This window comes from Schistocerca americana, chromosome 9 (assembly GCF_021461395.2).
Source record: "Schistocerca americana isolate TAMUIC-IGC-003095 chromosome 9, iqSchAmer2.1, whole genome shotgun sequence".
NCBI classification, from domain to species: domain Eukaryota; kingdom Metazoa; phylum Arthropoda; class Insecta; order Orthoptera; family Acrididae; genus Schistocerca; species Schistocerca americana.
In genome coordinates, this window is record NC_060127.1 from 209,909,221 (window position 1) to 209,936,583 (window position 27,363).

The 27,363-nt window shown below is 44.0% G+C and overlaps 1 protein-coding gene across 1 annotated transcript in view; it reads right to left on the reverse strand.

Annotated features, from left to right (window-relative positions):
* The window catches only part of LOC124550831 (replication protein A 70 kDa DNA-binding subunit-like), a 110,939-nt gene extending 85,285 nt beyond the window's left edge, over positions 1–25,654 (reverse strand). Inside the window, exons 1-2 of the mRNA XM_047125557.1 lie at positions 25,456–25,654; positions 22,819–22,978 (exon numbers count right to left, since the gene is read on the reverse strand). Coding sequence (XP_046981513.1) covers positions 22,819–22,978; positions 25,456–25,544 — 249 coding nt within the window. The 5' untranslated portion in view covers positions 25,545–25,654. The remainder of the gene's footprint in view (positions 1–22,818; positions 22,979–25,455) is intronic.
* Between the last annotated feature and the right edge of the window lie 1,709 nt (positions 25,655–27,363).

The following is a 27,363-nucleotide window of genomic DNA, read 5'->3' on the forward strand; positions in this document are numbered from 1 at the left end:
GTAGTGGCACTGTGCTCTTGTCCAAAAGGCAAAAAATAAGCAGTTCGTCGTGTAAAGAATGTGAAAAGCGAGTGATGAAAGTTATTTGGTGTGTCAAGTGCAACTATTGGTTACACGAAAAGTGCACGAAAATAAACTTAAAATACATCAGTGAGGATTTTCCGTGGACTTGTCACGCTTGTTTACATAACGAAACGGCCGATCTTGTATGTGTACTGGACTCCAAAAATGAAATTATAAAATTACTACAAAATGACATTCAGGTATTAAGAACTGAAATACTATGTTTAAATGAAGAAAATGCTAGATTAATACTTGAAAAACAGTCCAATGTGGGTGAAATACATCAAACAAAACAGCAACAAGAATTGAAAACCACGTGTGAAAGTGCAACTGCAACTGCAAGTAGTGTCACCAAAAGTACAAAAAATAGTCCTAAGGTTAAACAAGCTCAATTTCAGTATAAAATGAATGTTAAAATTTACGGAGATAGTCATGCACGCAATATTTCAGATTGTATGTCTAACTCGACCACGGAAAACGTGCAAATTTTATATGTTATTAAACCTGGGGCGAAGTTTGTTGATGTAACAAGCTCTGTAAACAATGACTGCACCGATTTTACATAAAGTGGTGTCGTCGTTATTATAGCAGGTTCAAACGACGTTTATTGCAATGAGGCCAGTTCATTTATTAAAAAGTTGATTGTTATGTTAATGATGTTGTCCCATACAAATGTGATCGTGTCAAATATTCCGGCGAGATTTGATCTGCCTGACTGGTCATGTGTGAACCGAGAAATCCGATCTACAAATAAAAAATTAAAACATTTCTGCTCCAAGTTAAAAAATGTGAGACTGCTGGACCTTAACAGTTATCAAAGAAGCAGCTTCACTGTACACGGACTACATCTTAATCGTCTGGGTAAGAATACTCTAGCAACTGACATCAACTGAGGAAACAAAAAGCAATAATGCAAATCAGCTGCCTTGTACCTCAGATGTCATACACACGAAAGACAGAAGTGATAATTATATATGCCTGCAGAGCAAGCAAACGGAAATAATTCCTCACTGCAATGTCAAGACTGTTGATTTTTTAGGATAACAAAGTCGCTCAGTGTTCCTAATTTAGAAACTATCAATTTGTGTGATAATATTAACCTTGACAAGGATATATCCTCTCATGATTGTACTAATGTATCATTTTTACATTATAATGTTGAGGACTTGGGTAACAAAATCGATGTTTTTGAGGCCTTAGTTACAGATCTAGCTTCACATGTTGGTTGGTTGGTTGGTTTGGGGGATTAAAGGGACCAGACTGCTAACGTCATCGGTCCCTTTCTACAAATACAAAGACCACCCACAGAGAATAAAAACAAGGAACAGAAGAGATCACAGACGATACAGAACAAGAGAAACTGAGACAAAGACAAGACAAAACGAACTAAAACCACACAGAGTTTGACGGTGGTTGGCCGACCATAGAAACAAAAAAAGAAAAGCCAACCACTTAGAAACACATTAAAAAAATCAGTTTAAAATCATAGGCCAAAGGCCAGAAGCAACACAAACCAATAAAATAAAACAGAAACACTCAGATTAAATGATAAAATCCCCCTGCCCGAATAAAACGTAAAACTAAGTCAGCCATAGTGGAGTCGTCTGTTAAAAGGGCAGGGAGTGTAGCAGGCAGCGCAAATGTCTGCCTGACCACAGCTAAAAGGGGGCAGGCCATCAAAATGTGGGCCACTGTCAAAGCCGCCCCACAGCGACATAGAGGAGGGTCCTCCCGGCGCAGTAAATAACTGTGTGTCAGCCGGGAGTGGCCAATGCGGAGCCGGCAAAGAACTACTGAGTCCCTGCGAGTGGCTCGCAGGGACGACCGCCACACAGCCGTAGTCCCCTTGACAGCACGGAGTTTATTGCGCATTGTCAGTTCGCGCCATTCATCGTCCCATAGCGCCAAGATTTTGCGGCGGAAGACTGCCCGCAAATCAGTCTCTGGGAGGCCAACGTCCAGAGATGGCTTACTGGTGGCCTCTTTCGCCAGGCGGTCAACATGTTCGTTACCCAGGATACCGACATGACCGGGGGTCCACACAAAGACCACAGAGCGGCCGCAACGGGCGAGAGTATGCAGAGACTCCTGGATAGCCATCACCAGGCGATAACGAGGGAAACACTGGTCGAGAGCTCGTAAACCGCTCAGGGAATCGCTACAGATAACGAAGGACTCACCTGAGCAGGAGCGGATATACTCTAGGGCACGAAAGATGGCGACCATTTCAGCAGTGTAAACGCTGCAGCCATCCAGCAAGGAACGTTGTTCGGAATGGTCCCCTAGAGTGAGCGCATATCCAACACGACCAGCAACCATCGAACCGTCAGTGTAAACAACACCAGAGCCCTGATACGTGGCCAGGATGGAATAAAAGCGGCGGCGGAAGGCCTCTGGAGGGACTGAGTCCTTAGGGCCCTGTGCCAAGTCGAGCCGAAGACAAGGGAGACGAACACACCATGGGGGTGTAGGCAAAGTAGCCCGGAAAGGAGGTGGAACAGTGAAACCCTGAAGCCCAGAGAGAAGCTCTTTGACGCGGACCGCTATTGTACAACCAGACCGGGGCCGACTGTCTGGTATACGGACGACCGACCGCGGGAACAGGAGACAATAGTTTGGATGCCCGGGCGAGCTTAGAACATGGGCAGCATAAGCGGCCAGCAAACGTTGGCGTCGGAACCGCAGTGGAGGTACACCTGCCTCCACTAGTACGCTGTCCACAGGGCTGGTGCGGAAAGCACCAGTGGCAAGGCGTATCCCGCTGTGGAGAATTGGGTCCAGCACCCGTAACGCAGATGGGGATGCTGGGCCATAAGCCAGGCTCCCATTATCCAGACGGGACTGGATTAACGCCTGGTAGAGCCGCAACAGGGTAGAGCGGTCGGCGCCCCAGCGGGTGTGGCTCAAGCATCTCAGAGCGTTTAGATGGCGCCAACATGTCTGTTTCAGCTGCCGGATATGAGGCAGCCAAGTCAACCGGGCATCGAAAACCACCCTCAAAAACCTGTGGGTCTCCACCACAGCAAGGAGTTCGTCGGCAAGATAAAGCCGCAGCTCAGGATGGACTGTTCGGCGCCGGCAGAAATGCATAACGCGGGTCTTGGCTGCCGAAAACTGAAACCCATGCGCTACAGCCCAAGACTGCGCCTTACGGATAGCGCCCTGTAGCTGACGTTCAACAGCTGCAATGCCAGTAGAGCTGTAATAAAGGCAGAAGTCGTCAGCATACAGGGAAGCGGAGACAGAATTTCCCACGCCCGCAGCAAGCCCGTTAATGGCTATTAAAAACAGACAGACACTTAAAACAGATACCTGTGGCACACCGTTCTCCTGGACGTGGGAGGAACTACAAGAGGCCGCGACTTGCATGCGGAAGGTACGACACGACAGAAAATTGCGGATAAAAATCGGCAGAGGACCCCGAAGGCCCCATCCATGAAGCGTAGAAAGAATGTGATGACGCCATGTCGTATCGTACGCCTTCTGCATGTCGAAAAAGACAGCGACCAGGTGCGGACGGCGGGCAAAAGCAGTACGGATGGCCGACTCCAGGCTCACCAGATTGTCGGTGGCGGAGCGGCCTCTACGCAACCCAGCCTGAGACGGAGCCAGAAGGCCCCGAGACTCCAGTACCCAAGTCAAGCGCCGGCTCACCATCCGTTCGAGAAGCTTGCAAAGAACGTTGGTGAGGCTAATGGGGCGGTAGCTGTCCACCGCCAAAGGGTTCTTGCCTGGTTTCAGAATGGGGATAACGATACTTGCCCGCCACTGCGACGGAAACTCACCCTCGACCCAAATACGGTTGTAAAGGTCGAGGAGCCGTCGCTGGCAGTCCACTGAGAGGTGTTTCAGCATCTGGCAATGGATGCCATCTGGTCCAGAAGCGGTATCAGGACAAGCGGCAAGGGCACTGCGGAATTCCCACTCACTGAATGGAACATTGTACGATTCTGGTTGGTTGGTGCGAAACGAAAGGCTCCGACGTTCCATCCGCTCTTTAATGGAGCGGAAGGCCTTAGGGTAATTTGCAGAAGCGGAACTCATAGCAAAATGCTCTGCTAAGTGGTTTGCAATAACGTCGGAGTCAGTACAAACTGCTCCATTCAGTGAGAGCGCAGGGACGCTGACAGGTGGCCGATAGCCGTAGACGCGTCGAATCTTGGCCCAAACCTGCGATGGAGTGACATGGAGGCCAATGGTGGACACGTACCGCTCCCAGCACTCCTGCTTGCTTTGGCGGATAAGGCGGCGGCCCGCGCACGCAGCCGTTTGAAGGTGATCAGGTGTTCAATGCAGGGATGTCGCTTGTGACGCTATAGCGCCCGCAGCGATCTCAGGCGACCACCAAGGCACAGTCCGCCGCCGAGGGGACCCAGAGGAGCGGGGAATGGCAGATTCGGCGGCAGTAACGATGCCGGTGGTGACCGATTGAACCACCACATCAATGTCGTCATTAGAGAGAGGCTCAAGAGCGGCAGTGGAGGAGAACAAGTCCCAGTCAGCCTTATTCATAGCCCATCTGCTAGGGCGCCCAGAAGAGTGACGCTGTGGTAGTGACAGAAAGATCGGAAAGTGGTCACTACTACACAGATCGTCATGCACACTCCATTGGACAGACGGTAAGAGGCTAGGGCTACAGATTGAAAGGTCAATGGCGGAGTATGTGCCATGTGCCACACTGAAGTGTGTGAAGGCACCGTCATTTAAAATCGAGAGATCGAGCTGCGACAATAAATGCTCAACGATGGCGCCTCGACCTGTTGCCACTGACCCACCCCACAGAGGGTTGTGGGCGTTGAAGTCGCCCAATAGCAAGAAAGGTGGCGGCAATTGGGCTATCAGCGCAGCCAGGACATGCTGCGAGACATCACCATCCGGCGGAAGGTAAAGACTGCAGACGGTAACAGCCTGTGGCGTCCACACCCGAACAGCGACAGCCTCTAAAGGTGTTTGGAGAGGGACAGACTCGCTGTGCAGAGTGTGAAGGACATAGAGGCAGACGCCACCCGACACCCTTTCATATGCTGCCCGGTTCTTATAATAACCCCGATAGCCACGGAGGGCGGGGGTTCGCATTGCTGGAAACCAAGTTTCCTGAAGAGCAATGCAGAAGAAAGGGCGAAGGCTGAGAAGTTGTTGGAGCTCAGCTAGATGGTGGAAAAAACCGCCGGTTCCACTGGAGGATGATATTGTCCATGGCTGAGAAAGGAGTGAAAGGACTGGGAAGGCAATTTACGCCGCTTGTTCACTCACTGCCACCGATTCAGTACCTGTGCGAGAGGCATCCATGGCGTCCGAGGAACCAGTGAGATCAAGGTCCTCAGCGGACACCAGAATCTCGACTTCATCCTCAGACGCAGAGCGCGAAAGGTGCGGTGGGGTTGGTGCCACCGCAAGTTCTTTGGCCTTAGAGGTCTTTCTCTTGGACTTCTCTCGCTGAACCTTGGGTTTCACCGGCTGGGAAGGCTTCACCTATTCAGTCTCCGGGACAGAGGAGGATCGTGAAGCCCTACGCCCGGCCGCTGGTGAGGACTTATGCCACTGGCGGCCGTCATCCTTCCCGCTGGTGGAACCATGGGAAGGGAGGGTCCCAAGGGAACTCTTACGGGCGAGAGTAGCCGAAGAAGGTAGACGTTTCTCCGGCTGAGAAGCGGGGACGGACATCCCCGACGGGTGGGAGGAGGTTGCTCCTGAGGTAGGTGGTGCAGGAGCAACCGGTTGGGTAGAGCCCCCCACAGGCAAGGGGGCAGGAGGAGTCTTACTGCTGATCGAGCTGGCTGGAAGTCACGAAACTGATGGGGCTAGCACAGTTGTTGTAGCAGCTGCATAAGAAGATGTCATTCTCACGGGATGGAGTCTGTCATATTTCCTTTTGGCCTCAGTATAGGTCAGCCGGTCCAGGGTCTTATATTCCATGATTTTGTGCTCTTTCTGGAACACTCTGCAGTCTGGCGAGCAAGGTGAATGGTGCTCCCCGCAGTTGACGCAGATGGGAGGCGGGGCACATGGAGTATCGGGATGAGATGGGCGTCCGCAATCTCGACATGTGAGGCTGGAAGTGCAGCGGGAAGACATATGGCCGAACTTCCAGCACTTGAAGCACCGCATCGGGGGAGGGATATAGGGCTTGACGTCACATCGGTAGACCATCACCTTGACCTTTACCGGTAACGTATCACCCTTGAAGGCCAAGATGAAGGCACCAGTAGCAACCTGATTGTCCCTCGGACCCCGATGGACGCGCCGGACGGAATGAACACCTCTACGTTCCAAGTTGGCGCGCAGCTCGTCATCAGACTGCAAAAGGAGGTCCCTATGGAAAATAACACCCTGGACCATATTTAAACTCTTATGTGGTGTAATAGTAACGTTAACATCCCCCAACTTGTCACAAGCAAGTAACCTGCGTGACTGGGCGGAGGATGCCGTTTGTATCAGTACTGACCCAGAGCGCATTTTAGACAAGCCCTCCACCTCCCCAAACTTGTCCTCTAAATGCTCGACGAAGAACTGAGGCTTTGTGGACAGAAAAGACTCCCCATCAGCTCTCGTGCAAACTAAGAATCGGGGCGAATAACTATTACCTCCATCCTGAGACTTACGCTCTTCCCACGGCGTGGCCAGGGAGGGGAACGTTTTCGGATCGTACTTCTGAGCATTAAATTGAGCCCGAGAACGCTTAGAGACTGCTGGCGGCTGGCCACCAGCGAGAGATGATGTACCACACTTCATTGCGGGTCATCCGCCCTGATGCCACCCACTCCGACCAAGGGCCCTCCCCACGGGCGCCACCCAGCCACAGCAAAGGCCACCTGGCAGGATGGCCGTTGCCGGGAGTCCCGATACCCCAGTAGGATAGGCATCTACTCCTTGGCATACGTGGGGAGTTAACGGCGCAGGCATCAGTAGAGCGATCCCTGTGTTGTCAGGGGGCTACAACCAAGAGGGTACATGGCGGCCCCACCACAACGGACTGGCTACCGTGCTGGATCTTAGGTGCAAAAATGTCCAAGGTCGTCGTCGCAGTTAAAAGAAACACTGCAGAGTGCAGTGTGGTAATCGCACCCAGGGACGTATCCTCGCCCAAGAGATTGAAAACGAGCGGGACGCCATTGCAACGACGAGAAAGCCGGCTAAAGGTCTAATCGCATGACGGATACAGTGCACCATGTAAGGCGCCTTTCCCCAATTGGCTCGCTCTTCGGAATGATTTAGAAAGATGGAGGTCAAACCCGAGAGGGGACCATCACAGAAGGCCGAAACATTTGAGACTCCTTTTAGTCGCCTCTTACGACAGGCAGGAATACCGCGGGCCTATTCTGATCCCCGAACCCGCAGGGGGGAGCTTCACATGTAATCGTGGTCACGGAGCATCAAAAAGCTAACCATAATATTCAATATTATAAGTTACAGGAGTATAATCTTACATCGTAAAGGAGGGGGTGTTGCTACTTACGTAGGAAATGTAACCTAATAAGTTCTGTAGAAAAAGTATCATGGGTTAATGATTATTGTATTGAGAAAGATTTTGAAGGAGTGATAATTAAGTTGATGATTGCATCCGTCCCACTTATTGTGGTAGGTATATATCGAGCCCCTTCTGGTAATCTCGAGGTTTTCCTGGAAGCACTGGATAGTGTATTGGGGAAGCTAAGTAAGGGTGGAAATACAGTAAAGATTATAACGTTAGGATACTTTAATATAAACACACTAAGCGACAGCCAGGAATGCACAGGTTTACAAGACTGCATATGATCCTATGATATTAAAGATCTACTTGGTCATGTGCCCACTAGAATAACTGAGTCAAGCAGCAGTTCCATAGATCATGTAATGACCAATTATGAAAATGTTGTGTCAGCACAGACTGTAAACTGGCACATATCTGATCATCTAGGACAATTATTAGTGATTGGTTGTCTTAATAAACTCAAACAAAACAAAAAATATGAGAATAGAAGATTATTTTCTGAATACATCACCACCTTGCTAAGGAAAACTTTGGGTCAAGAATCTTGGGAATCAGTTTATAGGGAAAGGGGAGTTGACAGCAAATAGGAAGTATTTGTAAAAATTTTAACTAGACATATTGATATTACTATCCCGGCAAAGAAGATCAATGTAAATAAAAATAAACCTCCAGTAGTCAAACGTGTAAAACTGGATGAAAAAACGAAAAGACTCAAAGAAGGAATGGAGTATATGTATAAGCTACACAGAGAAACCAGTCTTGATTCATATAAAGAGGATTATAAAAAATATAAATATGAGTATCGCAAGGAAGTAAGGAGAAGGAAAGTAGAACATATTAGTAAACAGATCAGAAATTCTGACTGTGTCTCAAAGTCGTGCTGGGCAGTAGTTAATGATATGAGGAACACTGATTCAAAAACTAAAATTAATAATATAGAGTTAAGTATACATAATGATAATTTTTCTGATACTTATGTAGTTAGTAATATATTTAATGATTACTTTATAGATGCTATTGAAAATGATACTTGCATGAAACAGGAGAGGCAGTTTAAATATGATAAGGAAAAGGAACGGGACTCTTGTAAGCTACCTACAGTAACCATCAAGGACATAACACAGCTAACTGACAGCCTAAAAAAATAAAAGATCAGCTGGATGGGATGAATTTTCTCCTTTTCTACTAAAAAAATGCAAGGGTGAGTTAGCCAGACCATTAGTCCATCCAATAAATTGTGTACTTGAAGGAGGTGTGTTTCCGAAGAAACTGAAACTTGCTATAGTTAAACCTTTATATAAAAAAGGGGAAAGAAAACAACCACAGAACTACAGACCAGTTGCCTTAACCTCAGTGTTTGGTAAATTAATTGAAAAAATAATGCTAGAAATCTTAATCAAACACTATAATATGAATAACTTAATAGGAGATTTCCAACACGGCTTTAGAAGTGGTCGGAGCACCATATCTGCAGCAGTACAGTTTGTACACTGTCTGATGGAGAAAATAAATGAGGGTTACGAAACGGCAGGACTGTTTTTAGATCTTTCCAAAGCGTTTGACAGAGTCCATCATGGCGCTCTTTTAAGTAAACTTCCTTATAATGGTGTCAGTGGGAAACTGTTGCTTTTAATAGAATCTTACCTTAAAGATAGACAACAATGCACAGAAGTTGTGTATGATAATGGAGAGGTAATCGAAAAAAGAAGATCAAAGATAAGAAATATAAATTTTGGTGTGCGACAAGGCACCCCTTCTTGTTTATTTGCTACGTGAATGATTTCCCAAAAGTATTAGATACCAGTCATTGTATTACTATGTATGCTGATGACACCTCTGGGGTTTGCTGGGCATGTAGTAATGATGACCTAAATTCAGTGGTACAGAATTTAGTTGAAAAAGCCCAAACACATTATGAAAAAGAAAACCTTAGGGTCAATATTAACAAAACTAATTTAATTTATTTTAAGACAACTGGCTCAAATAAAAATACTGTTGTAAATGAGGACATTCAGGAAAATACCTGTTCAGAATGTAAATTTCTGGGGATATATATAGATGACAGACTTTCGTGGAATCAGCAAATAGATAATGTCTGTGGTAAAATAACATCTAGTCTGTATTTACTAAGGAGATTAGTTCAATATTTAGATATCGAAGCAATAAAAATAGCGTATTTTGGGTTGGTGTATCTATCTTATGGAATTGTATTGTGGGGCGGGTGTAGCCAATACAATATAAAAAGGGTATTTGTATTGCAGAAAAGAGTAATAAGAACTATGGCAAAAGTAAGACCCAGAACTTCGTGTAAAAACCTGTTTATTAAGTTTAATATTATGACTATCTATGCAGTATATATGTTTCAATCAATATTATTAGTGAAAAAAGACAAAAAAGTGACAAACAGGAATATGGAAATCCATGATTACAATACAAGACACAAATCAGACTTTCATATAGTGAGCAGACGATTGAATCCAACAACAAATACCCCTTCATTAAGGGAGCAATATTTTATAATTCTCTGCCAAACAACCTGAAACAGCTTTCTGGTAGAATTTTTAAAAACAAGTTAAAAAAATGGCTTATATTGAAGTGCCCATACAGTATGGTGCTGACATGATTTGACCTGAGGAATGCTATGTTAAATACACTTAAGTGATCTTTTACTTAATAGCATGTAACCTATTTATATTGTGTATCAATAATCTAAATGTAATTATTATAACATTGCCCATGCACGTTAAATATGTGTTTCGAGCTGTATGATAAAAATAAATAAATGTGGGAGGCATGTCTTTCAATCTTAAACTGATACTTCTGGGTTTCCTACGGCTATGTTTGTCTGGATTGGATGGAGAGTCATCTAATCTAAAAAACCAGTGTGCTTACCCCACCCCCGAGTAGCAGCCTGTGATGTGTACTGCACACCTCACCCTTTTAGGGGGACCCTGCAGTTTCAATCCTATCGTGCAAGTCCAGGAAGTTGCAGCGAAGCTTGTCACAGAATATTTGAAGTCTCTGGTTCAGTCTTTCCACTCAACTCAGTACCAAGGGGCCACGATCAGTTTTGGCGACAGTATCGAATGGGCCGAGACGTGCATGGGAATCAGGACTGAGGAGGGAGGCGTGCTAGGGTAGCCTGTACATTTGTGCACAGCTAACGTGGCAGGACGGTATAGTGGTTCACACATTTGCCTTCAGAACAGGAGACTCGGGTTTGAATCCTGGACTTTGTACAAATTTTCATTCATTGATTCAGTCTGCAGATATAGGTCTTAGATGTATGAGACTTGAAAAGGTCTCTGGAACCATGTAGTTCTATTTGATTGCAGGATATTATTATCCCAATCACATGCATAGCGAACTCTTGGCATCATGTTGCACAAAATAAACAATAGTTTACAGAAAAACAAAGTGCATAGTAAAAATGAATCATAACTGTTACAATTAGGGCCTCATAACTCTGTGTTACAGCAGTGGGGAGCTGGTAATGAATAACACTGTGGTGGGCAGTGTGGGGGAGAAAACTCTTCTCTGACTTACAAATACTTCATGCAATTTGTTAGGTAGTTCACTTATGATTAATCAAGAAGGGCACTGGTCATGGTAAATACATGTTACATGTACACAAATCTGCACTTGTGGTACCACTGTATTACACATTTGTACTTACAATCCAGACATTAACAGTGAACAGTAACACTATCAAGTAATTAATGGTTTCTCCTCAATGGAGAAAACAGAAATCACAGGTCAAATAAATGAAAATATGACAATTCCAATAAACAAAATTACAACAATTGGACTTTCCTCTGGCGAAATAATGTATACTGCCACCAATTTGTAAATTGAGAAAGACTTAATAAAACAGATAGCACGGCAAGACTGAAAAGTAAGCATATTTATGTTTCATTTCAGATTATACTTATGAAAGATAAAGGTTCAGCATTTGGCATTCTGTCAACAGATACCGGTAGGTTCAATGATAAGAAAATATACATTCATTCTTACACCAGGTGACAAAAATCCACTGCCCCAAATTGAAGTACATGAAATGACAGTTTAGTCTGGACCTTTGCTAATTTTCCTTGTCCAACAGAAGTTGGGATAGCATGATTGAGTCCAAAGAGGTGACATTCACAACAGCAATCTGACACAAGCAGAGCAACCACACTATAATATGGGACCATAACCTCAAATCCGTAAGCTGGTGTGCATCTTCTTAAGTTTTTCAAAAGACTCTAAAAGAAGCAAAGATGGGCCAGAGAACAATCTTGTCCCATTACTATAAAAATCTACCCACTGAAAGGTAAAAAAATGTTGGTACCGGTTGAAGCCTTCTGAATCCAGAAAGATTTAATTCACTTTCAAGTCTAGGTGGTTCCATGTGACATTTTACTCACAACATATGCCACTTCAAAGCCCAGCAAGTGACTGTGCGAGTCTGTGTTCGCAATGTGGGTGGTGAAGATGAGTGTGATAAAGACTTTTAGAGTTTTTAGAAAAGAGCAAACACAAGATTCTGGGAATGAACTAATTTCAACTATCTCTCCAAAATTCTCGGAGGAAGCAACATATGACAGTGACTTTCCTTCGAAACTGTTATAACTTCAAGTTGAACAAATATATTTCAAGGACGACGCAATACATGAAAGTCATAGATCAAGTAAACAGAGTAAGACGTGTGCTACTTTAACAGTCAAATCACGACTGAGTCTGAGTCTAGCGGCTGCTGGCAGGCTGGCCGCTTAGGTGGCGCTGCTGCTGCTGCTGCTGCTGCTGCTGCTGCTGCATGGCTGGCAGACAGCGCTGCATGTAGAGGACGCATGTAACTGCGCGGCGGCACTTTGAAAGATCGGCGAGTCACAACACATTTCCCCACTTTGAAGTTTTTGCACAGGTCTTGATGGAGATGGCCTGTAGATTGCTAACATCCATAGGTGTTGTTTGACTGACCGTATAGTCTCGAGGCGGCGGCTTCCCGTATGCACGGAAGTGTCCCCTATGATAACGGGTCGAGATGACAGGAGATGTGGGGGTCGAATCTGCTGGGGCCCCGTGCACCAATCTGCCCGTTGCGGCAAGTCCGGTTGTTATAACAGGAGACATGGGCAATGTGTCCACGTCCATAGGAGAAGGAGGCGAGTAGAGTTGCTCCGACAGAAGGTGGTCCTCTGGTTTCTGTATGGGCACATCTCCTGTTGGCGTCAGTTCTTGTGCTGGCACCAATATGATGGTGAGAGGACTGCGTTGTGAGTAATGAGGGATTCTAGGACCCTGAGCGTCAGGTAGAGGTGAAGGTGGTGTAGTGGCATCCGGAACAGGCATTGCCGGCACACGAGGCCGAAGCTGGTCCGAATGACGCACTGCAACACCCGTGTCCGCCTGGATTTCATACAGGCGTCGGCCACGGTGTCGTAAGATGCGGCCAGGACTCCATTTTGGCCGTCTGCCATATCCCCGTACCCGTACAAGGTTGCCAGCGGTGAACCGGCAAAGCGAAGGTGCCCGTGGCCGTGAGGTGGAAGGCCGCAGAAGATGAAGTAGCGTGCGGGGCTGTCGGCCATGTAAGAGCTCAGCCGGGCTGTGGTTGCCCATGGGAGTGAAACGGTAAGAAGCCAGAAACTGGAGAAGCACATCAGCAGCAGCAGAAGAAGTCAGGAGTTTCCTCATCTGAGCCTTAAATGTGCGGACCAGTCGTTCAGCCTCACCGTTTGGCTGTGGATGGAGCGGAGGGGCCGTGAGATGCATGGCGCCGTGATGGGGACAAAAATCCGCAAAATCAGAAGAGGCAAATTGCGGACCATTATCAGTAACAAGAGTAGAGGGAAGGCCTCCCAAAGAGAAAATGCGAGCTAGAGCATTGGTGGTTGCCGCAGTGGTAGGTGACGTGCAATGGACAATGAAAGGAAAGTTAGAGTAGACGTCAATAATGAGAAGTCAATAAGTACCTAAAAAAGGAGGTCCCGCGAAGTCAGCATGAATACGCTCCCAGGGCTTCTCAGGCGAAGGCCACGGTGACAAAGATGACTTCAGGGCGGCGGTCTGTGGCACACAAGGGCCACAGGCAGCGACCATGGATGCGATTTCAGAGTCGATGCCGGGCCAGTACACATGGCGGTGCACCAGAGATTTTGTGCGAGAGAGACTCCAGTCCCCTTGGTGAAGGAGACACAAGACTGAAGTGTGCAAAGACGCAGGTACCACAACACGCGGCGAAGCATTTTCAGTGGAAAGGAGGATAACACCATCCCTAGCCGTGAGGCGGTAACGCAAAGCATAGTAGTTCCACAACGGATCAGGAGTCTTAGTGGACGGACGATCTGGCCAACCCTTCTGAATACAGCGTAAAACCCGGGAGAGGGTAGGGTCAGAACCCGTAGCAGCCGCCAGCCGGTCCCCGGTGATGGGGAACCCATCCACAACCCGCTGTTCGGCAACATCCAGGTGAAAACACAAAAGTTCATCCCTATCGAATGCCAGATCAGGACCCATGGGAAGACGAGACAGTGCATCAGCATTCGCATGTTGAACCATCGGCCGGAAATGAATCACATAATTGAAACGAGACAAGTAAAGAGCCCAACGCTGGAGGCAGTGTGCAGCCTTGTCAGGAAGTGAGGTTGATGGATGAAGCAAGGAAACAAGTGGTTTGTGATCTGTAACAAGATGAAATTTGGATCCACAGAGAAAAACACCAAACCTATGAAGAGCATAAATAATGGCCAAAGCTTCTTTTTCAATTTGCGAATACTTTTGTTGGGTATCTGTGAGCGTTTTGGGGGCGTAAGCAATGGGTTGTTCAGAACCGTCAGAAAAACGGTGCACAATGACTGCACTGACCCCGTATTGAGAGGCGTCCGTGGCAAGAACAAGATGTTGGCCAGGTCGATAAGTAGCCAGGTACGGGGCCTGTTTCAGTATAGTCTTCAATTTCTGGAAAGTTGCATCGCATGACGCGGACCAGTGAAAAGGCACGTTTTTATGCAACAGGCGATGCAATGGCTGAGCCACCGAAGCAGCAGACGGTAAAAACCTGTGATAGTATGCTATTTTCCCCAAGAAGGCCTGCAGTTCCTTAACAGATTTAGGGTGAAGAAGGGCATCGATTGCAGCAACAGTTTGCTGAAGCGGACGAATACCATCCTGAGATAGTTGACACCCCAAGTATGTGATAAATGCCTGAAAAAAGTTTGATTTCTGAAGATAACACTTAAGACCAGCAGTCTGTAAGACATGAAAAAGCGTGCGGAGATTTTGAAGATGTACGTCAGTGGTGGAGCCAGTGACAACAATGGCGTCCTGGTAATTTATACACTCAGGGATAGTGAGCAATAATTGTTCCAAGAATTGCTGAAAGAGAGCAATGGCGCTGGCAACCCCGAATGGCAATCATTGGTATTGATAGAGGCCGAAAGGCGTGTTAAGGACTAGAAACTGCTGGGAAGCAGTGTCGAGAGGAAGTTGATGATAAGCTTCTGACAGGTCAAGTTTAGAAAAGTACTGGCCTCCAGCAAGTTTAGTGAACAATTCTTCAGGTCGAGGCATAGGGTAAGTGTCGATAAGGCATTGAGCATTTACAGTGGCCTTGAAATCGCCACAGAGATGAATATCACCATTTGGCTTAGCAACGACAACGACAGGAGAGGACCACTCACTGGAAGTGACAGGAAGCAAGACCCCTGAAGCAGTGAGACGATCCAGCTCCCCTCTGATCTGATCACGAAGGTACACAGGAGTGGGCCGAGCCCGAAAAAACTTAGGCCGAGCAGTGGGTTTGAGAGTGATATGAGCTTCAAAGTCATTTGCACGGCCTAACCCAGGAGAAAAAAAGGGACAAAAATGTAGTCAACAAGAAATCCAATTGAGCATAAGGCATAGCATCAGAGACGATATTGACAGTCATCTATGGAGAACCCAAAAACGCGAAAGGCATCAAAACCAAAAAGATTCTCCACGACCACAAATATGGGAACAGTGTGAATGACAGATTTGTAATATACCTCAGCATCAAATTGTTCCAAGAGAGAAATCTTCTGTTTATCGTAAGTCCGTAATTGCCTAGTAACAGGTGACAGGATTGGAGAATTGATGATAGTGGCAGGAAAACCAGTATCCACCTGCACGCAAACATCTCGACCAAGTATTTGGACAGTGAGGAATAACTTCCCTGAAAGGGAAGAATTACAATTGACAGACAACACAGAATCAGAATCAGCGTATTGTTCATGAACATCATGTATGTGGTTGTATTTGCAAAACGGATGACACATGCCCCTTTTTTCTGCATTTTTGACACACGGCCCAATGTTGTGGACAATCCTCTCGTGAATGTTTCGTATAACACTGCGGACATGAAGGAAGTTGCCATGAGTTTTGCTGCAGTTTCTTAGAGGTTTGTGTACGGTTAGGCCGAGGCTGCGTTTGGGAGCGCACTGCAGCCACATCAGCCAGCGGGGACACGCCCACGCCACACGCTTCGTCAACGTCGCACAGAGGTTGTATTTCCTCGACGTCACCCCATGCCTCTATTTGCGCTCCAGCGGCGCGACAAATTTCAAAGGACTGAGCGATGGATAGGACTTCATCAAGAGTCAGATTTGCCAATTGAAGGGTACGTTGCCTATCTTCTTTGTCAGGCGCCGACCGGATAATAGCATCCCATACCATGGAATCAGCGTAGGATTCTTTGTGAACTTCGGTAACAAATTGACACTTTCTACTGAGGCCGTGAAGTTCAGCAGCCCTAGTGAGATAGGATTGATTCGGTTGTTTTTGAGAACGATAAAAGGCAACACGAGAGGCTACCACATGCATATGCTTTGAAAATAAACGGACAGAAGTGAGCACATTTCAGCAAAGGACAAAGACACAGGATCTTTCAAATGAGCCAACTGCGACAACAACCAATACATTTGAGGTGAAATCCATGAAAGGAACAGAGACTTACATGTTTGGTCAGCTGCGACATGAAATGCCAAGAAGTGCTGTCGAAGAAGTTTTTCGTAATCAGACCAGTCTTCCGCCATCTCGTTGTAACGAGGAAAAGGAGATAGAGACAACGACGAGAGACGCCCCGCATTCAATGCCACGACGAAATCACGAATCGCATTTGTGAGAAGCATTTGCTGTTCTATGAGACCTTGCAATAGTTGCTCTAAAGTAGGCACGGAAACATGTGGGTCAACGATGGAAAAGAAAAATCACTACCTCGTCGCCAATTGTTATAACTTCAAGTTGAACAAATATATTTCAAGGAGGACGCAATACATGAAAGTCACAGACCAAGTAAACAGAGTAAGACGTGTGTCACTTTAACAGTCAATTCACGACTGAGTCCGAGTCTATCGGCCGCTGGCCGGCCGGCCGCTCAGGTGGCGCTGCTGCTGCTGCTGCACGGCTGGCAGACAGCGCCGCGTGTAGAGGACGCGCGTAACTGCGAGGCAGCACTTTGAAAGATCGGCGAGTCACAACAGAAACACACATCAGTCAAAAGTACACAGCCACGTATTACAACAAAACTTGTTGGTCTGACTCTGCTACAAATAAGAGACATTGTTAGGTTATGTTTTTGGTTTCTGTAACTAATGTTGATGTTTTAAAACACATTGGCATTTTGATTTTATCACTATATCAATCACCATTAAATGTGAATCGTAACTATTACATCTTTCCTGAATACCCTTCACATATATACAATTGAAATTTAACCTAATTAACTTCAAAATATGACAATTTTCTACAACTTCATTTTACTCCACCTTCAATTGGGAAATTTTCCCTATACGCATTTGAAACTTATATGTATTCATATAATATCTCAGTTGGGTAATACTTACAGTGGCAACAGTTTCAGTTACTATTTAAACACTGCATTCAAATTATTGTACTACTCCTAACCTTCATAGTTTTCTTTCTTGTTGAACTTCAAATTATCTACAACTGCTCTAAAACATTACTACATACGAATTACTCTGAATGTCCAATTATGCTAATAATGGCAACAATGTATGCCAACACTTAACAAGATGTCAGAAACATGCTCTACAATTACATAAGTCTCACATTACGCTTATCCAGTATGGATATTGTCGAATATCGGAAGCGTTTATTAATTTAATATAAATATGGAAAACTATAGCCATTTACTTATGAAACATTAGTTTATGTCCATAAACTAGTTTTAGGTCCTTTTGAGGCTCATCTTTAAACATGGCATGCAAAAGATACATAATTCTCTCTACAAAATTGAAGGTGTCACTGCTCACCACTTCGATGAGGCACTGAATGACAGAGAGGCACATTTAAGGCTCCAACTATGACAGGCACATTTAAGGTTTCAACTACAGATGGACACATTTAAATGTACTGTCACTGTGGCTGTCTGTCACTCAGTGTCTCCACTATGGTGAGAAGCCACGTACCCTGCATCCTACTAACGAAATAGTTCACAGGTCAACAGTCAGATGTCAATTTCCTACAGGCACAACATTTCATTTCAGCAAGGGACTATGTTGGTAGGCTGATGAACTGCTCTGTTGCCTATTACACATCTCCAAGGGGAAAGCTACGTATTTAACTTCTCTTGTGTTTTCTTAGCAGCTTCTTTCTTAAATTCATGCATGTTTCCATTTAAGATGTTTAATCTCTTGTTTTTTGACTTAGGGTAAATTCAGACAGTCTGTAGTGCAGCTTTCATTTCTTCTGAACAGCCAGTTACACAGCTCATTAAAAATATCAAGTCTCTACTGGTGACATATTAGGTGCATATCTAGGGTTCTACCTACTGTTATAGTTTACCTCTGCAGGTTGTCCTGCTATCCTGCTAGGACAGTTAGGATGTATGCATGACGTATGGAGGTGCAAGAGGAGTTGGGTGCAGTCTGCACACAGCTGAAGGCGCTTTTGGCTACAATCTGCTGCCTTCAGACCACTACGTCAGGGTGTAGCGGTGGCAGAGAACCTGGTGCATTGCACGGACACCTCAGATGTCACTTGCTTCGCACACAGGCTCTGCTGGCAAGGCACCTCCTAGTATACCCAACACGGTGGATATGTCCTCACAGCAAGATGAGCGGCTGGTGTTAATGCGTTCCCGTCACTCGATGCGGAAGGCCGATGTGGAGGCCGACTGTCTGGTCTCACCTATTCTTCTGCGAATGAACAAGTAGTTGTTCCTTCAGCAGGGTCTGAGCAGACCCACATGGGCAGGAGTTTTCTAGTATGGAGAGCACCAACGTTAGGCGTGTAGTGGAGTCCTTCTGTAAGATAATGTTCAGGGCTGGAAAGAGAGCAAATTTGCACTCAGTTTATCTGACGTAGGTCTCACCTGAGATTTGGAGGAGACTTTGCCTACAGCTATTGAACATACAGAATGTAGTCGTCTGCAAGTTGTGGCTCACTTCGGCACCGACAACACCTGTCGCACGAGTTGTGATGCCATCCTCAGTTTATAAAGGTGGCTGGCAGATGTGGTGAAGGCTGCTGGCACCGCACGTGGGGTCCGAGCAGCACTTGTAGTTTGCAACATCGTTCCGAGAGTTGATCAGGATTATCTGGTTTGGAGCCAAAAGGAGGGTCTCAACCAAAGGCTTTATTAACTCTGTGATGGTCTTGACTGTGGATTTCTGGACTTGTGTTATTGGGTGGAGAATTGTAGGCCTCCCCTTGATAGGTCATGTGTGCACTACACAAAACAAGGAACTACTTGATTGGCAGAGTACTTGTGGATGGGGCTTTTTATGCTAGGTTGTTGTCTGAGGTACTATGATGAACACTAGCTGACAATACACAAATAACTAAATCAAACTGCATTCAGAGTTGAGATATGTTGACTGTCAAATTTTTATAGGTAAATTGTCAAAGTATTTGTAACAAAGTTCTCGAATTTACTGTCCTCCAGGAAAGTTCTCGTGCACAAATTATTCTCCGGATTGAGAGTTGGCTGAAACCCAAAGCAGAAAGTCCTGAGATACTTAGTGAGCCACGGAACACATACAGCAACGACAAATTAGATACCGTAGGAGGGGGAATGTTCACTGCTGTTGACCCTGACGTCGAATCTGAGTGAGACAGTAAAGTTGTCTGTGAGCCGTGGAGCTCACCTGCAATGTTCCGATTTGGCTTCGTGCGGTCTCTCTGTTGCATATTTTCATCGGTCTGCGGTGCCACCTGTCGGCCTTTTTGCGCAGCGTGGAGGTGGCTCAGAGCTGGTGAGTCGAGCTGGAAACGAGACATCAGTCGAGAGCAGACTTCACTTTCTTCCAGCTGGCGAGTCGAGTTGGAAGCGAGACACCAGTCGAGAGCAAACCTTGCTTTCTTCCGGACACAGCCTGGATTTACCTTCCCCACTGCTTTGCAGTGGGGAGGCTGTTGCACAAGCAGCTCTTCACTATTTCTTCAGCAAGCCAAGCTGCACAAGGAGCAGGTGTGACATGTCCCTGCATTTCCAACATGGCAGTTACAGTGATTCACTTGAAGGAGGTAGTTCTGGCTCCCCCAGAATTGCTGGACACTGGTTCTGTCAACTGAGTGTGGGTAAGAATGCTATACTGAGGGTTGCAAATTGACTGAGTTTAAGTGTTCTGGCGATAGAAATCTGGGCCATTTATACTAATATTTGGTGCCTTGTTGGTTGTTCCTTTTGAGCCTAAATTAATTGTATGTTTTCCTGACAGTGACTTATGAACACATGGTACCACAAGAGTGAGCTTTAAATATCAGTTAATGCAGTTGTTAACATCTCACTCAGGCCATTAATTGGTATCATTTAGTTTTAGCATGATGAATGTAGAGGCATTATGGGCAAAGCTTAAACTGATTGTAAATCATGATCTGGAGAAGCAGCTGCCTAGCAAGTGCACCGACAGAAAAGGCCCACTGTCATTTAACAACAAAATTTGGAAACAGCTGATGAAACAAAGGTTGTTGCACTCTCGGTTCAAAAGTGAACACGCAGATGATGACAAAAGTTAGTATGGATTCGTGCATCTGTAAAACGATCTACGCATGAAACATGTTCCTACTGCTGTCATATCTAAGCAAATGAACTGGCCAAGAACCCAAGAAAATTTTGAAATTACGTAAAATCACTAAGTGAGTCTACGGCTTCTTATGGGTCTAAGGCTTCTATCCAGTCACTCTTTGACCAGTATGGAGTGACAGTAAAAGGTACCAAAAGGAAAGCCAAAATTCTAAATTTCCAATTTAAGAAATCACTCATGCAGGACAATTGCACAAACATATTGTTGTTTGACCGTTGCACACATTCACATATGGATGACACAATATTAGGCATCTCTGGAATAGTGAAACAACTGAAAGAGCTCTAAACAAGGAAGTCGCAAGGTCTAGATGATGAAAATCTAGTTTAAAGGTGCTCTGTAGCTTCGGCCCATTACTTAGCGTGCATTTATTGTCAATCACTCACTCAGTGCACATTCCCAAGTGACTGTAAAACAGTGCAGATGATTCCTGTATATAAGAAGGCAAAACAACAAACCTGCAAAATTACCAAGCAACATTCCTAACATTGGTTTGATGCAGAATTCTTGAACATATTCTCAGTCTGAATACAATAAATGTCCTAGAGATGAAAAAGCTTCTGTCCATGAATCAGCATGGTTTTAGGAAACACTGCTCTTGTGAAAATACCTTGTCCTTTTCTCACACGATTTACTTTGAACTGCAAATAAACGGCAACAGGAAGATTCCATATTGCTGGATTTCTGGAAAGCATCTAGCACAGTGCCCCACTGCACTCTGTTAATGAAGGTACAGGCATACGAACAGCTTCCACAATGTGTGAGTGGCTCTAAGACTTCTTAAGTAATACAATCTGGTATGTCGTCCTCGATGGCAAGTATTCGTCAGATACGAGCGGTTCGTTAAGAGTGCCCTAGGGAAGTGTGACGGGACCACTATTATTTTTTATATACATAAATGATCCGACAGACAGCGGGCAGCAATCTGTGGCTGTTTGCTGATGATGAGGAGGTGTATGGTAAGGTGGTGGTATTGAGTAACTGTAGGAGGAGTGACTTTGACGAAATTTCTAGTTGGTGTGATGAATGGCAGCTAGCTCTAAATGTAGAAAAATGTAAGTTAATGTGGCCGAGCACGAAAAGCAAACCTGTGATGTTCAAGTACAGTACTGTGGTGTGGTGTGCTGCTTCACACAGTCATGTCATTTACATATCCAGGCATAACATTGCAAACCGATGTGAAATGAAACGAGCACATTACGTGTGGTCCATCTGTAAAGTGGACTGCATACAGAGCCTTAGCATGATCTATTCTTGAGTACTGCTCGAGTGTTTGGGATCCACACCAGGAGGGCTTAAAGGACGGCATCGAAGTGATTCAGAGGCGGGCTGCGAGATTTGTTAGTGGTAGAATCGAGTGACACATAGGTATTATGGAAATACTTCAGGAACTCAAACGGGAATTTCTGGAGGCAAGGTGACATTCTTTTTGATGAAAATTTAGAGAACCAGCATTTGATGTTGACTGTAGAACAGTTCTACTGCCACCTATGGATACTTTGCTCAAGGGCCACTAAGATATGATAAGAGAAATTATAATTTATATGGAGGCATGCAGACAGTGGTGTTTCCCTTACTCTATCAGCAAGTGGAACAGGAAAAACCTCCGCCATGTGCCACACAGTGAACAGTGGATTGCGGGGTACGTATGCAGATGTAGATTGCCATGTGGTTGCTTGTCACAACACTGTGCCTGTTGTGCAATGGCATCCAGAACATTCACCTGTGAACTATTTCATCATGATGTATGGCTTGAGAAGCGGAAGGATTTATTTCATATTGCTCTTATTCCAGATTTTCCATTGTATAAATCCACTTTTAGCATCTGCAGCAATATGAGTGGTATTGTTCTCAATAACTAACTAGCATCTTCCATTTTAAATGTCTATTGGCTACAGATTTCAGTATTCACTATAAATGAGTGAGTGTCAACAGAAACTACCAGTTGTACAGCATATGCTAGATGTTGACAGACTTCAACTGACAGTGTGTATAGTGAATGGTGAATTCTGTAACCAACAGGCAATGAAAATGCAAGATGTCAGATGGATCTACAACCATACTGTTACAAGCTAGTATCTATTAGGCTGAATTATTTAACTTCCATGTGCCCCTTCTGAAAACTGAGTCTGAAAGGGCTCAAAATCTAGTTTATGAAAATAAAAAAAAAATACATTTCATACATCACTCGCCATAGTTTTCTGAATTTAATTCAACATAAGTTTGAGTTCCACTTACCGTTATGAGACCATAAAATTTGTCACACTCTTGATTAAATGCTGTTGCCTTTATCTCCCCAGATTCATCAACCAATTTCACAGAAAATAGTCTCCATTCTCCTCTTTGATTTGAAATTAATTGTATTGTCTTATTTTCAACACGAGCTTTTATTACCCACCTGGAAGCACATAGTAGATTAGCTAAAAATGAATCGAGACATCTAACTGTTCACATGTGTAATATGAGTCAATACTTGTGAAAAGGTTAGATTGCTACACACTAAAAATTGCAGGCAGGAACAACAAAACGACTATTACACACTAAGCTTTTGGCCAAAGCCTTCTTCAGAAAAGAAGTGCATTGAAGGGAGTTATCTTTACAATACTTTCTCTACTCCTGAAATTATCCTGGCCTCGACCTACAGTAACCTACTATCCCCACACCCTCCCCCCCAATCCCTCAGTGCCTTGCCATCCGTTCCCCTTCCCTAACCCCTCGAGATTGCTGCTTCCATTCTACATGGAAGTTGCATTCCTGTCCAAGCTGTTGAAGATTGGCAGTCATACGTGCACAAGGTGTGCTTGTGGGGGTGAATGAATGTGTGTAGGTTTCCTTTTCCGAAAAGGGCTAAATGTGTGCCTGTCTGCAACTCAACATGTCATCTTTACAGTGAATAGCAGTCTGTCTTTTTCCTTATATTGTAGACATTCCAACCTGAAGTTTCCATTGTTTAGTTCTAACATAAATATGTTCGCACAGAACAACCAAAATGTGGCACAATAATTGAAACGTGGTCCAAGAATGGCACTAAAGCAGCTACTATTCGACAGCACCGCTGATTTTCATGAATGGCAATAAATGGTGAAGTGCACTGTTAGCCTGAAGCGGTCTGATTTCTTCTGATTCAACACAAGGGAGCTGAGACGGTAACTTTTTATTCAATTTGCACAAAGCAGTGAGAAAAATAAACTCTAATAATTAATAAAGCATGCAAATCACTGGCACAACTGTTGAGAAACATGGATCTTCGAGTTTGCTGATCACTGTTGGTTCTCAAATACAATACAACAAATTTTAAGTTAAAGGTTATTCATGAATCAGAGGCTACAAACAACTATGCAGCAGGAAGAAAATTTGATGTTACAGAAGCAAATGTTCATAGTTGGTCTCACATGAAGAATAAATTAGATATCACTGGGGACACCATTCTGGGAAGGTTTTATGAATTACAGCAGCAGGTTGTTCAGTACATGAGAGATAAACACAATTAAGGCTTCCCAACCATTGACAAATTATATGAATGAAGGCACTAGAGATAAAAAGGACATTTCAGATTGCTTGTGTTTTGGAATTCAAAGCAAATATAAGTTGGTAGATGACTATGATGCAAATGGTGGGGCTAACATTACAATGGAGAACACCAGTAGCTCACTGTGTTAGACAAAAAACTGGTTGCACAACAGCATCATATACATTATCTCAGAAAACAGTATGACTGTTTACAATAGTCAGTGTTACTTTTTAGGTAGATCTTAAGATAATTTATATCAACAAAAAAGTTTGTAAATTTGATTTGTCAGAATATGCCTAAAAAGTTTATTATGGAGTCTGCTAAAGGAAAAAAAAAACAATGAAAAGAAAATGAAAAAAGCATGTTGTCTTATATTTATGGTCATCTTATAATTGGATAAATACCATAAACTATGTTAGACAATGTGTAAGTTTCATCAACTGGTTCATTTGTCTACTTGTTGGCAGTATCTGAGGAAATAAGTTTTGCTTTATCTATGATGTAGACACTACTTAATATTTTCCTACACAATATTGAGAACAAGCTCTTTATTACCACATGTAAGTAGATGATACACAAATTTTATCTGGCAGAATAGAAAAAGTAACAGGCAAACTCCACTCACAATGGAGTAACTTACACAAAAAAATATCACAGCAACAATACAAGAACAACGAACAAAAAATAAACTTTCTAGATCTTGAAATCACAAAAAATACAACCACAAACTACATAATTCACAGTAGTTCATGTAATCTAAAAACACATGAAAAGGCATATTTCCAGACTCACATAGAGGTTAATAAAGTATCGACTAAGGGAAAGATACATAACTGAACTACAGACACCAAAATACAATCTCACTGTAGTCAACACCACTTATACAAAAAACTGCATGCCAGGGGGGGGGGGGGGGGGGGGAAAACAAGATTCATAGAAAATCTGAATCTCACTTAAACGAATCTACCTTCATTCCACTCACGCCTAAAAGAACAAAAACACACAGCCAATGATGTAGCAATGCCTGTCAGTCCTCGTCAGCAGCAAAATAGAATGATAAATATATCTGAATTTAGAAATTTTGATGTGTATGAACAAACATCCATACATTATTTTGAATGAAGAAACTGATTTGAAACATAACAAATTCTTTGAAAATTTCACCAATATTTTTCTAAATATTCAGTTTCAAAACGCATTCCTTCGTTTGGGTATTCCATTAATACAGTTTACACAACTTGAAATGAAATCACGTAATACTTCGTAATATAAATATCATAATTATATAATCTGTGTAAACATCAGGCAAAAATAACAATAAATGGAATTGTTCATTTCTGCACAGAAAAGAATGATGTACTCACTCTTCCCGGTATGGGCTGAGTTTAGCAACTGGGCAGATTTTTAGCTTCGGCTGTGGAGGGGTGTATTCCGCAGCTGGAAATGTAGACATTTTTCAAAGAAAAACAATACTTCCTAACCCGAACACACAGTCTAACACCCACAGTCGCGACACTCACTGCTGTAAAAGTTGCCGTTTGACAGATGGAGCGACTCTAGCGCTCAGAGCGGCAGGTAAGGTGAACGTCAGACGCGTCGTAAGCATAATGTTTGTTTACATCCATTTCCTACGTAATTTCCGAATTATTTTCTTGCCTCCAAGAGTTTGTTTAGTATCAGAAGGCATATATGTTTCTAAAAATGATTCTAAAATAAGCGCAAGTATGGACAAAAACCATGAGTGGCAAGCTACAACACATTCGTGAAGAAACACTTGTGACATTGGACAATGGACAGAGTTGCAGCTTACCACGTTGGTATCAAAAGAATATAAACACACAGATTCACAGGTAAGAAGCACAGACATATACCTCTACATGCAAAAGCGATCGACAGCTCGTTTATCGTTCTGTAGGCCTACTGTGTTTGTCATTGTCACTTGTTTCCACGACCTTCATCTTTATATTATTCTAAGTGGGACAAGCAACTGACAAATAGTGGCAGAAATATGCTGAAAACATAATGAGCTGATTACATTACATTTCACGAAAAACCAAATATTTGAATAATTTTCAAACAATCTGTCTGTAGGCACTTTCCTTGTCCCATAATAGTTTCGCTCGAAGTCTAGCGATCTGCACATTCTGACACTTCACACGCTTTTGTAAGACACGAACAGCTGCATTTAATCTAACCACTTCATCGTCAAAGCAGGTCTTGTGTTGATGGTTCTCACGAATCTGGCACTAATAAATGGAGAGTTGAACTAGCTGCTTCTGTGTCATAGGACTGTTTTACAGCTTTAGATTGACTGTCGAATCTTTGTGGCAGTTTCTTCTTCATCGTCAGTTGAGGTGGCTTATTTGGAATGTCAAACAGTGTGGATACTGCATTCCACACGAGTTTGTTATTGTCTGCGTTCATGACCTGATTTTGTTCGAAATGTAGCGAACAAAACCTAATATTATTATACAGGTAAACCGGGTCTTTCTTCATAAGGTCTTCTCGTCTGCTATTAACTAGCCATTTTTTTGCTCATAAAACGAAACATTCATGATTTATACACATACATTTGCAAATGAATCCTGACGATACAGTTTAGTAACATGATGGTATACACCTCTCAGGATCCTTAGGAAACCTAAAAAAGACAGCTGTGGTGTCTTCTTCCTATTGCTGCTGCAATTTATTGCGCTACAAACGCTCCCGATGGTAAAAACCATTGTATAAATCAAAATAAACAATCACTATTCGCTTTCACGATCATCATTTATACACATATAGTTTGCAAGTGAATCCTGACGATACAGTTTAGTAACATGATTGTATATACCCGACACCCCCGGGATAACAAGGCCGTCCAGCAGTGTTAGTGACGTCACACTAAGCGGCCCATAGCCGACGCAGCAGTCCACGGACACCTCCGTACAGACGCGCCTGATGCTAACGATCTTCATTCCGTCATACAGAAAGGAGCGAACTATAATTCGAACCAAGGGCCAAATTATATATATTCTTGTAAACAGCATAAAGGTTTATACCGAAATACCGATTACATATATGGGCAGGAATAGGTTCTAGAACTCCTCTGAAAAGTGTTTATCTTCAGTACCAGAATGAACATCAGATTGTCAGGTTTTCTAAATAGAAAAGCACTTTGTTAGTAACAGACAGCAATAATGAGACTTGCAGTTGGTGATTTCTACGTGGAAAAGGAAATAAGCTGTAGAGAGATTGAAAATGGTAAGTGAAGAGAGCCTCAGCCTTTTGCT